Genomic DNA, 14,784 nt, shown 5'->3' with positions numbered 1-14,784 from the left:
CAGGCACAGATGAAGCTGGGGTACACAAAAGCTGTAAAGTCAGGTGGAAAAGGTTCTGATAAGATGTCTTCCTATTCCCCCAGTACGTTAAAAGATCCTCTGATCTTGGAATTTTTCTCTCTGACACTCTCCACAACACTAAGGGGTTGGCAGTCCCTTATAATAAAATTCAGGACTGCCTGGTCCAGAACAGTCTTCCTAGATGCTTGATTTGAAAAATAAAACACATACTAATAAAAAAAAATGATGATAAAGCTGTTCAGTGTCAGTATAGGCCGACCTGTGTTCATTCTCAGTGTGTTTGTCTCCTCATTTTCATGTTTGGCTCTGTAATGCCTCTGTAACACTGAGGAGGTGCTTTTGTTTGTAAGAAAGCTCCGCAGAACAGATGCAACATTTATCCTGCATAAAATGAAATAAATAATTTACACTTCAAGTCACATTGCTGTTTTTCCTATTCTGATAGATTACACTGAAACAAACAGTTACTTTATTTCCAAAAGTTGAATCTGTTCATCTGGACGTAGCGTTTTGTGGGAGAAATGTTTCGTCACTCATCCAAGTGACTTCTTCAGTCTCAGCTGACTGCAGGTTTCCCCAAACCTTATAAACAGTACATTTGCATAATGACTGAAACCAGCCCACTGAAGGAACAATGGGCTGTGAGGTCAGTTCCTTAATCATAATTATGCAAATTCCCATGACCATTGATCAACAATCACTGACCAAAACCCACTGATCAAAGAACACTGATCAATGGCCATGAGTCCCATTCACAGAGAGTTGGGGAATGGCTGCAATCACAGCATTGTAAGATGGCGAAAGATGTACCCTTAGGCCCCCTCCTCGATTCAGAGATGGTCTTTCCCTTTTCACGTAAATGGCCTCCTTGACTCCGCGCTCAAACCAGCGTTCTTCCCTGTCCAGGATGTGTACATCCTCATCGTTGAAAGAGTGTCCACTGGCCTGTAGGTGTAAATAGACTGCAGAGTCCTGGCCTGATGAGGTTGCTCTTCTGTGTTGTGCCATCCGCTTCGCTAGAGGTTGTTTGGTTTCCCCGATGTATAAATCCTGGCAATCCTCCTGGCACTTAACAGCGTACACTATGTTACTCTGTTTGTGTCGGGGGACCCGATCCTTGGGGTGGACCAGTTTTTGGCGCAGCGTATTTTGGGGTTTAAAAGCCACAGAGACCTGGTGTTTAGAAAAAATGCATCTCAACTGTTCCGATACTCCTGACACATATGGGATCACTACAGGTTTTCGCCTGGGCAGCGGTTGTCCTTCTCTCCTGGATCGGCTGGAGCTTTCTTTAGGTGTCTTTCCAGCTTTGACAAAAGTCCAGCTGGGATAACCACATTTACTCAGGGCCTTCTTGATGTGCTGTTCTTCTGCCTCCCTGGCCGCTGTGTCTGTGGGGATGGTGTTCGCTCTGTGTTGTAGCGTCCTGATGACACCCAGTTTGTGCTCCAGTGGATGATGGGAGTCAAACCTTAGATACTGATCCGTATGCGTAGGTTTACGGTACACGTCAGCTTTTAGATGTCCCCCATTACTGATGGAAATCTCACAGTCTAAGAAGGCTAACCTGCCACTTTTCATATCCTCCCTGGTGAATTTGATGTGTTGGTCCACCGAGTTAATGTGATCCGTGAAATGTAGTACGTCCTGAGATTTGATTTTCACCCAGGTGTCATCCACATATCTGAACCAATGGCTTGGTGGTGTTCCAGGGTAGGATAGCAACGCCCTCTTTTCCACTTCTTCCATGTACAAATTGGCCACGATGGGTGAAACTGGGGAGCCCATGGCACACCCATGTTTCTGCCTGTAGAACTGACCCTTGTATGTGAAGTAGGTGGAATGAAGACACAGTTCCAAAAGCAAACACACTTGGTCGATGCTGAGAGTGATTGTTGATCAATGGTCATGGGAATTTGCATAATTATGATTAAGGAACTGACCTCACAGCCCATTGTTCCTTCAGTGGGCTGCACTCTAATAAATAAAACATTGGTTCAAATAAAAAAAAACATGTTAACGTTTTCCACTAGAATTTTTGAGTTAAGCCAACTTCTGGCAGAATAACATTAATTCAAAGCAATATTTTTGAGTATGGTGAAGTAGCTTTTTTGGCCACAATTAAACACATTCTTAAGTAAAATTAACTTAATAATTTTCGACTAGAACACAAAAATTTAAGTTGATCCAACGTGAATTTTATGTATAGTGAAGTTACTTTTTGGCCACAAAACCACATTCTGAGTAACATGAACTTAATAATTGTCAACAAATACACAGGAATTTAAGTTGATCCAAGATTATATTTATGTATGGTGAAGTAACTTTTTGATCAAAATAAAACACATTCATAATTAAAATGAACTTAACTGTCAGCATAAATAGTATTTATGTTGGTCAAATATGATATTTTGGTTACAGTGTAGTGATTTTTTGGTCCTACAGGAGATTCTATAAGGGCATTTACCTGTTTCCCAGCAGGCTAAGTCGCTCCAAAATACAACCTTGATCATTTGGCTGTGTCTTATAACCATGACTACCGCGTGGGCAGGCTCATGCATGGTGGCGCCTGCCCACAAAGAAGTCAAGGTTCTAAGACCTTATAAACTTGTCGATCACTTTTTCCCCCAAACGAAGGTCAGCCTTAACATGCGCTGTGTGTGCTCTTGTGTCATGACCTTCAGAAAAAGAAATGGATGTTGTGTGTATTTGTTTGAATGCGGCAGATGTGATGCCAAATACCTGGACATCAGCTAAGGGACTCGTACCTGGTGCTCAGAAAGAATAGAAATTCAGACAGATGTATTTAAATGAGTTAGACCCATTTAATTACAATAACAAACATCACAATTCTTTAACGTGCGTGCGAAGTGCAAGATTTGTGGGTTTCAGTTTCCTAGAACACAAATTGCCCGCTGAAACTTAAGGAACTGTGTATTAAAATTGTAATACAACCTACTACTTGAATCCTCTTTTTTTTACATGTGACAGTGAATCAAAACAAATGACAGGCTGCTATACATTAAATGCACTAATTTAAACATAAAATGAGCAAAGCTTCTTTCATTCAACTTTGTCAGCACTCTTACAAAGTATTCTTGATTCTCTTCTATATTTGACTTTTCACCCTCAAGATTAAGGCCAGCTAAAGAGGGCATTACACAAACTTTAAAACACACCAGTACCCTCAGAACACAGGTCATGGGAGAAATTAAACGCATTCCTTAAAAATGTGCAAATAACAGCATTTAAGACACGGCAAAACATTAACTCAGAAGACTTAAGAACAGCGCTTTAAAATTTCGTAAAACACAATGAAGTAGTGCCAGAAATGCAGGAATAAGGTTTCTGTGAAACTCACTCACGAATGGTCTATCAAGTCTGCTCTAGAAAATACCAAACTTAAGATTCATTACTTTAGAGCTGGCTTTTTGTCCATCAAGCTCAAGGCATAGCTTTTGAAATACCTCAAAGGTAAATTTCAGCTGCTTGGGATAGGTAAGGTTCAGAGCGTAGATTACTCCCATCATCAAAGCACAGGATCTGGCAACATCAATCCTCTCCAGGATCTTGGATCCCTCAACGATGATGGTTGCAGGCCCATCACCAATGATAGCAATCTTCATGATTTGCATTGCAAGGTCTGCGTTGAGCTCCTCCTCATCCTTGTAGGAGAAATTAAATGTTAGGATGTATAAAATACATAGCTCAAGCACTTCAGGATGACATGCATAAGGGAATGAACTACTACAGGTAGGAAAATAAGCTAAAACAGGTTGTCTTTTGTGTTTTTTAGTGATTTTACTTTGTCATTCTGTAATTTTTAAAAGCTAAATTAAACCATAATCCAACGTTTAAAATAAAAAATGTCTTGTTTTTCACAGTTTTGTTTTTCCACTTTGAAAAGAAAATCTAATAAATCATTTTTAAGGGTTATTCCACTTCTAAGTGAAATTTTATCTATAGTCATATTGCCACAGTTAGAAAGTGAGAAACAAGCCTTTTGTAAACAGCACACTAATTCTCCTGATCCGGAAGCAATCCATTTGCTTTAGCATAGCATAAACAATGGAAGTGAATAGCAGGTGCTAGCATGTTGTGTGCAAAAGTGATTAAAATGACTCAGTAATGAAAACAAATATTTCTTGGGAGCTCAGTAATCATGTTCACGGCAAATGAAAAGTGCAAAAGTAACACGGAAGATTTGCAGAAGCTGATTTAGACTTGAGACTACATTGCAGTTACGACAAACACCGCTGTAAACATCCACTGCATGGTGCATGGATATAATGCAACAGTTGAAAAAGCCTCCAGCTTCCATAAACAAACACACACAGCCACTACTATACAAGCATAGTAAGCTGCAGTAACAATGGATGGGTCTTTGATTTGTTGAAGAAATATTGCACAAATAGCATGTTGGTTTATAGACACTGGTCGGCAGTGGCTTCAACTGCTGTGTTATAACCATGTGGAGTCTTACAGCAGTGCTTTGTCGTAATGTAGTCCCAAGTCTAAATCGGCTCCTGAAAATCCTTCATGTCAATTCATACTTTTCATTTGCAGTCAGCATGATTGTTGAGCTCCCCAGGAATACTTGGTATCATTATTGAGTGATTTTAATCACTTTTGCACACAAAATGCTAGTACCTGCCATTCACTTCCATTGTTTATGCTCTGCTAAAGCTGCTGCCAGATCAGGAAAATGACTGCGCTGGCTACAAAATTTTTTATCCTGTGTGTTTATGTTGCACCTTATCACGGAAACAGGTTTCTATTCAGCAAATTATGTTCAATGACAATGGCAATAAACATCTTCGGATTGTAATTCTGAAATGCTTTTTTTTCACTTATACATGGCAATAGACATATCTTCACTTGGGGTTGGAATGTCCCTTAACTCATTCAGTGCCAGCCACTCTCAGATTTCATACCCCCCTCAGTGCCAGAGATATTTAGCTTTTTCACTGATTTTGAAGGCTCACAGAATATTTTGTTCTATGACTATGTGAATTCTGAAACCACCATGACAAAAATGAGTCTCTCTTCTTTCAGCAGCAAAAAAAACCGTTTCTACCTCTGTTATTTAGAAATCTGCAGTAGAAAAGAGAAACTTTCATGACAAAACACCTGTTTCTGGATCAAAAGCGCTTTGTGTAAATAGGTTTTTCTAGCAGATCAGTGACTTTGATGTAAATATTTCGTGTTTCAATGATTCATGCAACATCTCAACTATGTTTTACTACTATGAAAGTTAAAAAATCACCTGTAAAAATGTACTTTTGGCAGATTATTTTGTGTATAAAAATAGTTGTTTATAGACAATTTCAACATTTGAAAAATATATAAGAAAAAAGTGACTGATTTATGATTCAGAGAGTCTGTGTGTGTGTGTTACTCCCGCATGTGCACAAGTGAGTGCGCGACTTAGTCTGTTCACCCCCCACCCGGCCATCGGTTCGTCTATCAACAATTTCTGTGTGTTTTATGCAGCAAATCATTCATTATTCTGGTCCCTGCTGCCTTCAGAAGTTTCTAACAGGAGATACTGGTCAGATAAATCCGGTTCATGTTCACTGGAATCGCTAGAAAAACCATGACGTCAGGCTGCAGACACCTCAAGCTCGAAATGACGAGCTGGATCAAAAATCGCGCCACAATACTCGTTCTCAGTAGAGCTGACTGTCACGCTGGTGGGATTTTATCCATGTAATCAACTCCACCATCTTCTCAATTCAGTAAAAAGCTCAAGAGGCATCTATGGCACTGAGCGTTTGGATTCATTTTGACGTCTAAAGACGTCTATGACACTGAATGACTTAAATACTCAACCCTGAACAGAAAATCCAATGAACAAAACACAAAGACCCTACAGAGACATGCATTCAAAACTAAACAAAAAATTAAAAACCAACTCAAGTACTTACGCTGTATTGTTTGAAAAGATCCTCCTCCTTCTCTCCAAGATAGACTATGAGGCAGCGAATAGCAATTTCTCTGCGCTTTTCAACTGTGTTGTCCTGATTAATAGAAAAAAATAGATGTGTTAAAAAAAATCAGATGTAAGTAGCTTACTTCATATACTGAAAATGATATCCATAATGATATAGCATTTTTTAAATTAAATAATAAAAAAGTTCATTTGGAATAAGGTGGAAAAGGTGATCTGGCTATTCTCCTGAGTTTCTTATTGTTTGGGACCTGCTTACTCTGCACACAGTGGGGGGCATGGCTGTCTCACTCTGCGGAGATCTGACAAACGCTGCACTTGTCACCTGGACATTCCTTCTTCATAAGTAAAAACACTAAAATAAAGATACATTTTGTTGTACTTGTGCTCTGAACTTGTATAATAACAATAAATATCCATTCATTCAATTACAATGTAACTGGCACAGATACAGTCTTCCTCCATGTTATGTATTGTTAACGTGCTTGTGCGTGTGAAACACTTTATGTAAATCATAGAGCTTTATTTAAAAATAATAAACAGTGTATATTGTACAGACGACATATTTTCTTCTTTTGCCCTGCCCTAGATGCAAGTGTAACCAAAATATGAACAATTTTGGAAAAAAATAGTGTTAGTATACAATGGACCTTGTTCAAAGCAGCCATATCAACATTTGACATGAAAAAGTAAGGCAGATGCAAATAAAGGTCTATTCATAAAGTTATTCATTATACCTGCAGAAGCATGTCCTTAATCTGCCTCATCCTCAGACCTGCAGCTCCTCCTTTTGACAGGGTCAAGGCCATCAGTTTTGGGGTGCATTGGTCAAGCCTGGCCAGAAAGGTTGATTCAAGGCTGACTGTTGTTATCCTCTTAAATTCTTCACATATCTGCAGGGCACACCAGAATAAAATACAACAAAAGACATAAGTATAAATAATTCATAAATGAAAATCCAAATGTGCATTTGTAAACATTTAAATGTATTAGGGTTAAATATATGCATTTCTAAATTTTGTATGTATCTGACTTCAATTTGTAATTTCATCAATCCACAACACAAAAACACTGGTTTAATAAACATTTTATCTCACCTGTACCTCGCTAAAAAGAGCAGGCCAGCGCTTCATGAAGTCACTGATGGCAGGGGCCTCTTTCACTATTTCCTCCCGACGAAGGCTGAACGTCTTGTCCATTTTCTGAGCTACCACTCTGGAGTTGTCCCTTTTCATCACTTCACTCAGTAGCTCGATTCTCTCTTTTTCCAAACTTTCACTAGTTTCACCTTGAGCATGAGGGGGTAGGTAGTTCATCTCAGCCTTCTTTGGTTTTTTGACATTCTTTGCCGGGTATTGGTCACATGTCATTTTCCTCTTAAGTGAGTTTACTTCAACTTCAGGGCAGCCGAGACCTCTAAGCTTGCTTCTGAAATTGTTCATCTTGTACTTTAGACGCTGCGCCCACCCATAGCATCCATTGAAGGACCCTGGTTCTTTCAGGCAGGGATGCTTTAGAGTCAGGGCCTCTGCAACCTCACTGATCTGCAGACTGGATGGATAAGCAGTATACTTATAAATAGCTTCTGCTAGTTTTCTAAGGATGTCAGGAAGCAGTGGAATTAAATCTTTTGTAGGGAGAAGAGTCCCATCTTTTCGGAAGCGCTCGTTGGCTGACCGAATTTGGATCTCTGTGAGGTCAGAAAAGCTGGGAATCTGAAACTGAACAGGCCAGCGCTGGTAACGGTGCCCTGGACTATCTTCAGATGCGGAAAGAATCAGAGTGTCATTAGTTGACACAGATGAGGTGTCAACAGAGTCCTCCTCAGATGGATTATCAGTCACGTTGGTCACATCACTTAAGGTCAAGGTTATTGTAGGCTCCTGGTCCTGGAGAAACACAATCTTGATTGTGTCCTTGTCCTTAAGGTCAGTTGTCGAAACAAGGGTAAAAAACTCATCACCGAAATCAGCATCTTTATAGTGAAGACAGAAGTCTCTTGGAATGGAAAAGGTATCACGGAGGGCTGAATAAAGGTCATCCACCGTTTCTGGGATTCCAGATGGTAGTACAACTTTACGGACATCATGATCTGCAAGGATCACTCGAAGTTGAGACGGTTGTGACATTACGTAACCTGTAGACCAAATTTTTGACATGTTTCTGTAATTCTTAGTAACAGCTAAATAGTGCATAATATAATAAAATTTGATCTCCATGTATGGAAACTAGGAGCCAATTAACTATATGCCATCTCTGAAAATAGTAGAAAGACTGAGATTTGGGTTTGTCTTGTTTCAGCTGAAAATCTCCACACAAAGTATGGAAATCATTTATGGAACATAAATGCTGCACTTAAGGGTCATAATGGTTGTTCCGCCACAAATGTAAGAAATCAAGGGGACCGTGTCTGATAACTCAGCTGCCTCTATGACTTTCACTGGACCAGTTTTCTCAAGCACATAGCTCCTCAGATGTTCAATTGACCAAGCAGTTACACCTTTCACTATGAATCCCACATTGCCTTTCAAAACCACAATCTGGATCAACTCCCCAAATTCTGGTAGACCACCAGTGGAACCATAAGCCAGGATCATTCCACTAGTGTACTTGGTGCCTCTGTAACACACACTTTTGGCTATCTGGACACATGTCTCACCAGGAAACTTAGCCTGCAGTGCTTCTTGGATATCCTCTCGCAGCACACTAACATCCATTGTAGACAGTGTTGTAGCCTGTAGTAATGGTCTGACAGCTCTGGAATCATGTTGGTTATAAGCAAGCAACAACTGATGCTTCATGGACAATGACAGCAGAATATTTCTAAAACTACGAGTATGTCTGACAACACGCTTGAAAAAGTTGTGCTTTGCCTCAAACCGCATTGTCCATAGTGACACCAGAGGACCATAAGCTCTGATAAGTTCTGGATAATGTTCTAGGAAATGGTGTTTTGGAATGAGGCGTTGCTCTGGAAAAACCATGAGAAACCTGTGTTTATGCTCAGATATCTTACTGTCCAGGAAGCAAATGGTCTCCTCTGTGTGCACTTGATTCACAACAAGCTCAACAATGTCTCGAAGCACAAGAAGCAATTCCCATGCTGGGTCAGCCTCATTAAACACTGTGCCTTTGACTCTTCTACCCAGTGATGGAACATACAGTGTACATACTGTACACTGGGGGATATGGCGTAACCTATAATGTTTCATCAGCTCTTCCTTAGTGGAGGTTGCAAATTTACAGATTTACAAATTTACAGATTTTGCAAGGCCAATCCATACATCATGATTCTGAATTACTCAATTCAAGCTTACTTGTTAAAGCTTACTTCAGAAGGTCCCTTGGTATTCGATACCAGGAGAAGATGATGGTTTGAGCCTTTGTCCTGGCAAGAAACACAGCAAAGTAACTGAATATTTCGGTGAGATTCCCACTTTCTTTAGAAGGCTGACCACATCTTAACTGGAACCCCTAGATCTGCAACGCCAGGACAGTGTATAACACCAGAAAGTCGTGCCTGCACAAAAATACAAAAGATGGTATTTTCAACTTCACCTGTGAGTCTTCAATACAGTGAATAAGTTTCACCTGTCAAAGCTGTGTGAGCTAGAACCAAACATTCAAAACTACATAGACCTGAATACACTGGGTGCTGGAAAGCCTAACGTGGCTTTCCATAGATCAAATATACATAGAGGTGACATGGACTGGGCCAGTCTGTTGGAGCGTGTATCCCCACCGACCGCGATCTTGGAGGGGTCTCCACTCGGCCCCAGTGCATGTATTTCTACTGAGGGATGTGTTAACTCAAAAAAAAAAATAAAAAAATAAAAAAATAAAAAATAAATATATATATATATATAGTTTTTTTTTTATCAACAAAAGCAAACATAAGGTGTGGCATGACAGGACAGAATCATTTCTGACAGTAAATACGAAAAAAAACCCAAACTTTTTTATACACAAGCTACAATGTGTGAGATTATTCTGTTATCATATGTTACCTTATATATGTAATCAAAGTAGTTGAATTATGATACTGCTGTAGATCATATTATACCCCTTATTATAGAGTGTGTGATCAGTATGTAGTTTTAGTTTGCATTATACTTCTGACTTAAAAGAGTGTGAAAATCATTAGATCTATTGGATTGACCTGTATTACTCGACACTGTTGAATGTGTTACACTGTTTCTTGACATTTCATACTGCTGAATCATGAAGAGAATGTTGTGTGCAGAAGACCTTGTGCCAATAATAGAAGAGACAGACCACATTCCATACCCCCACCTTTACGGAGAGCAGAAAGACAGGGAGCCGAGGTCATAACTTAGGTGCCGTAAGAGAGAAAGAATGTGAATGTTTAGGCTTTTATGACTATGTGGGGGCCACTAGAGGCTATAAGAAGCTGAGTAACCCGTCACCATTTTGAGACTTGCTGTGACCCTCTGCAGGCAGGTCTCCCCATCATGATGGTTCTTATGCTCTTAAGTGTTGAATTGTATGGAAATAAAATATTGTTGATTGAGCATTTATACACCGAGTATTGTCCTTCCTTCAGCCCAAAGATTAAAAGAATTGGGAGATTTTAACAACTTGGTGCCTGGTGACCCGGATCTTTGGCGTGCTGAGGAGGGGCAGATTTGGCCTGTGGTGAGATCGTGGGGCGAGGCGAACAGAAAGGACCGGTCCACACAAAAAGGTAAGCACAGCCTGTTGTATTATAAATACCAAATGTGCATATTGGGCTTTCCAAATTAATCTGTTCGCTGAGTTACACGTATTTTCACAGTAAATTTGTCGGTGTCTGGTTTTTGGCGCAAGATACTAACAACATAAGTTGAGGCTGAATTCCAGTGTGTTAGATAAACTGCTTCTACCAAGAAACTAATAATACACTACGTTGAGTCTAGTTGCAGCTGAACTGCTTCTACCAAGAAACTAATAATATACTACGTTGAGCTAGTTGCAGCCCACTTTACCTTCCACATTTAACTTTGTCTAAGACTGGCTTCTGTAGCAATAGTACATTAGAATCTTTTTTGGAGATGCGGCCATAAGTCCAGTACATTGAATAGAGGTTTTGAAGTTGGTTTATGGTGTCGGTTAAGTCCTCGTTGATGCGGCCATGAAATTAGTATAAAATTAAGGTTAAGCAGATGCTGGCTTATGGTGTTGGTTAAGCGCCAGTAACGCGTTCCGTAGGTTTTGGTTTATGATGCGTCCGTGTTCTGGTGATGCGGCCGTAAGTGCAGCATGAGTGGTAGCTGGTTTCAGCACATTGAATAGAGGTTAGACGGTGGTTTATGGTGTCGGTTAAGCCTCGAGGGCTGCGGTCATAAAATTATAAGTAAAATATTTACTTCACCCCGATTAAAGGTAAAGCAGACGCTGGTTTATGGTGCGGTTTTGAGCCTCGGGGACGTATGCATCACTTCTGTTTTATGATGCGATTTTGCCCCGTTGTGGCGGCCATAAGCGCAGTGAAAGGGGTACCTGGTGTATGGTGCGGTTGTGCTTCGGAAGAGTTCTAACAGTTGAGCTCAGAGGTTTCTGTGTAAATTTCCGCTGATGAAAAGCGCTCTCTGTGGGTCTCACTGTTGGTGAAACGCGCTGTGTGTGTGAGGCGCGCTCTGGGTGCTGTTCTGTGTGTGAGGCGTGCTCTGGGTGTGTTTCTGTGTGTGAAGCGTGAACACAGTGACAGTGACAGTTGATGTGTGAATAGGAGGACATTAGTGCGAAGAGAATGCTTTAAGATCAAAGGTTGACGCCTAGTGTACCTGTGGAAATTAAGTTTGTTCATGGTGTGGCAACCCCCCTGTCTGTGGATGCACAGGCCGGTCCAGCGGCGTCTGGGTGCCGAGGTGGTGACTTGGGAACTGAGGACTCCCGCATAGCTACAGAATAACACTGGAACGGCCGTGTAATCACGGGTTCACATTTATTCTGGAATAGAACAAGAGAATGCTTTGACATCTAAGGTTGAGTTCTATATTGGTAAAAGAAAAAGGTTGAATTCCTCGTTTCAGTGGTTGAAATTGTTGTGTGCCTGTCCCCTGACGAGTGTGAAATTAAATAAAGAGGGAATTTGGAGCCACATAGAGATAGACGGGCATAATTGGGTGTATTACTCTGTGGTGTAATAAAAAATAATTAAAAAAAAGGAGAGAGAGAGAGTAAGAGGTGCCTAGTGGAGAATTATTGAGAAGCAGAGAGAGGAATGGGTTGGGAGACTGGCGTGCAGTTTGCGCTGTCAAGGTGGGCGTGTTGCCTGCTTATCTGTTTAACAATGATGACAATGATATTAAATAAATCTCTTAGTGTGTTAATACAGGTGGCTACGGACCTGGACCAACTGCCCCCACAAGCACAGCGGCCGAAGCAAAATTATAGTAATGGGAACCACACCCAGCAAGAATCAGCAGCTGTGAAACAGACAGCAGCGAGGAGAGAATTAGAGGAGAAATTAAGAGAAGTTTTAACACAAAATTGGGGCCAACAGACTTGTGGAGGTTGGGAAGGCGTCCGGAGCATCACAACAAAAGGTGAAACAAAAACACACACAAGCAGAGAAGTGTGAGAGAAAGGCTCCTTTTAAGGTAATGCCTAGTTGGAGAAAAAGTTAAAATTAACCTGCCTGCCTACAAATGCACACACATGCAATGAAAAAACAGCTTACACTCATGAACATGTGAAGATTTTCCAGCAAGGTTAAAGCAGCAAAAATTAACATACACCTGTTTTTTGTTTTTTAATGATGAAGTTTATCCATTACTAACAAATAAACCCTCTGGGTTGCAGGACAACAATTTAGCTTCAAAGAAAAAGAAAATAAAGAGACTGGTATGACCAACTAGTGATGAAATAACAAATTTAGTGGTTAACAGTCAAATTGTGAGATGTTTTCTGATGATTGAACAACACAAGTGATTACTGACGGAAAGAAAATTTCTCTTTTGTGAGTTTAAACATGATCTTAAGAATTTGAACATGTGCATGTTGTCCTGTCAACTTGGTGGGTTATGAGTTGATTATGGTAAATGGTAAATGGCCTGTATTTATATAGCGCCTTTCTGGTCCCTAAGGACCCCAAAGCGCTTTACATATCCAGTCATTCACCCATTCATACACACATTCACACACTGGTGGTGGCAAGCTACGTTGTAGCCACAGCCACCCTGGGGCGCACTGACAGAGGCGAGGCTGCCGGACACTGGCGCCACCGGGCCCTTTGACCACCACCAGTAGGCATTATATCGTGAGAAAAAAAAAAAAAAAAAAAGGGGGAGAGAAGGCTGACACAGGGCCTGGCCCGGTGTTTCTCCCCCCTCTTTGTAACACAGCCAAAACAACATCATTTTCCTGTTCGTACACTTCTGTTTGTTTTTGGTTTGTTTTTTTTTTGTTTTGTTTTTTTTTTCTCTTTATGTTTAATTACAGGCTGCTTTGCTGGCCCTGAAAGCCGAGGCTGACCTGGACTCCTGCTCTCCCCTCTACGTGACCCTGACCAAATGCTGCAACAGCTGGACCCACAACAACAACCTGAAAATGTCAACAGTGCTCCAGGAATGCGATCTCATGTAGCAGAGACGGAGAGCACTAAAACCTAAGGCCCGTTTCACTACACGGGGGAAAATTCCCAGACTGCGTCAGCTGACAGAGCTGTGACGAGACGCCCGCCAAGCCCGAATGAAAAGTGAGGCCGAGCAAAGGAATGCTGACCTTAACAACTCTGCATTAACACTGTGCAGGACAGTGATGGACCAACATGCATGATCGGGCAGCAGAGAAAAGGGCGTGACCGAGACCGAAGGACCAACTGAGGTCAAAAGGCACCTCAGAATGGACAAAAAAACACAGAAGAAGAAGATGCAGGTTTCACCTGCAGTGAGCATGGACTGGAGAAAGGACTGCCCCAATTGGGGTCAGAACCAGGACGGACTGAACTTTGAGCAGCAGCAGCAGCAATGGTCGCAAACTGACTGAAAAGGAGGAGGGCAGGACCCCAGGGCATGCTTCAGGCCGTGGTTTACCCAGAACACCAGAACAGGAAGGTGATGAACACACACACACACACACACACACATTGGAATGCTGATTCACTGAGAAGTGATCCACATACATACACATGCACACGCTTGTGCAATGAAGAGTGATGCACACACACACGCTGATGCAATGAAGAATGCTTTGCTAACAAATGCTTATGCTGATATGCAAAATGCTGCACACAAATATCCCAAAACATAATTTTTATGAGGAGCCATTGATTACTTAAAATGTGTTTTATGTCACCCAGAGGACATTTATGTAGATTTTAGGGGTAAGGTCTGAAACAGTTTGGTTACGAAAACAATGTCTATGCGTGATGTCTGTTTATGGCTCAAGGACTTGACTGAATTCTTTGCTGTGCTTCACACAGCCTGGTGAGGAGCAGTGGCACAGAGTGAAAATGATGAACTAATAGTGTAAGTTTTATTTCAGAGTGCTGCATTTTCTGTGATTGAGAGTTAATTGAAGGAGGAACAAAGGTGCTACGGTACCTGAGGTTCTCATTCCTACACAATATTGCCCCGGCAGGAAGCAAAACGTTCCTGTGAATTTCTAGGTTGATTTTTGGGGTTTGCTTAGCGCTAGCTTAATTTTATCAGTGAGCTTTGGCTTGTGTTCTTTCTCTAAGCGAGAGAGGGATAGTTTTATGCTTGGACATGTCTGCAATGGGCCCTAGTGTGTGTTATTTGTTTTAGTATGTTGTTGGTTACATCTGTTTTCGTTTTGTTACACTGCACTGAGATAAGAACATCTGAGAG

The 14,784-nt window shown here is 41.1% G+C and overlaps 1 protein-coding gene across 1 annotated transcript; it reads right to left on the bottom strand.

The window, feature by feature from the left end:
- Nucleotides 1-3,396: 3,396 nt before the first annotated feature.
- Nucleotides 3,397-7,928, bottom strand: LOC109194229 (uncharacterized). Its single transcript, XM_019367294.2, has 4 exons — nucleotides 7,069-7,928; nucleotides 6,709-6,864; nucleotides 5,949-6,041; nucleotides 3,397-3,686 (listed from the first exon to the last, which is right to left on the bottom strand). The coding sequence occupies exons 1-4, from the start codon at nucleotides 7,411-7,413 to the stop codon at nucleotides 3,408-3,410; spliced, it is 873 nt and encodes a 290-aa protein (XP_019222839.2). The 5' UTR covers nucleotides 7,414-7,928; the 3' UTR covers nucleotides 3,397-3,407.
- Between the last annotated feature and the right edge of the window lie 6,856 nt (nucleotides 7,929-14,784).

This window comes from Oreochromis niloticus, unplaced genomic scaffold, assembly GCF_001858045.2.
Source record: "Oreochromis niloticus isolate F11D_XX unplaced genomic scaffold, O_niloticus_UMD_NMBU tig00003110_pilon, whole genome shotgun sequence".
In the NCBI taxonomy this organism is placed as follows: domain Eukaryota; kingdom Metazoa; phylum Chordata; class Actinopteri; order Cichliformes; family Cichlidae; genus Oreochromis; species Oreochromis niloticus.
Note: the sequence above shows the minus strand (reverse complement) of the source record. Positions and strands in the feature narration are given on the sequence as shown.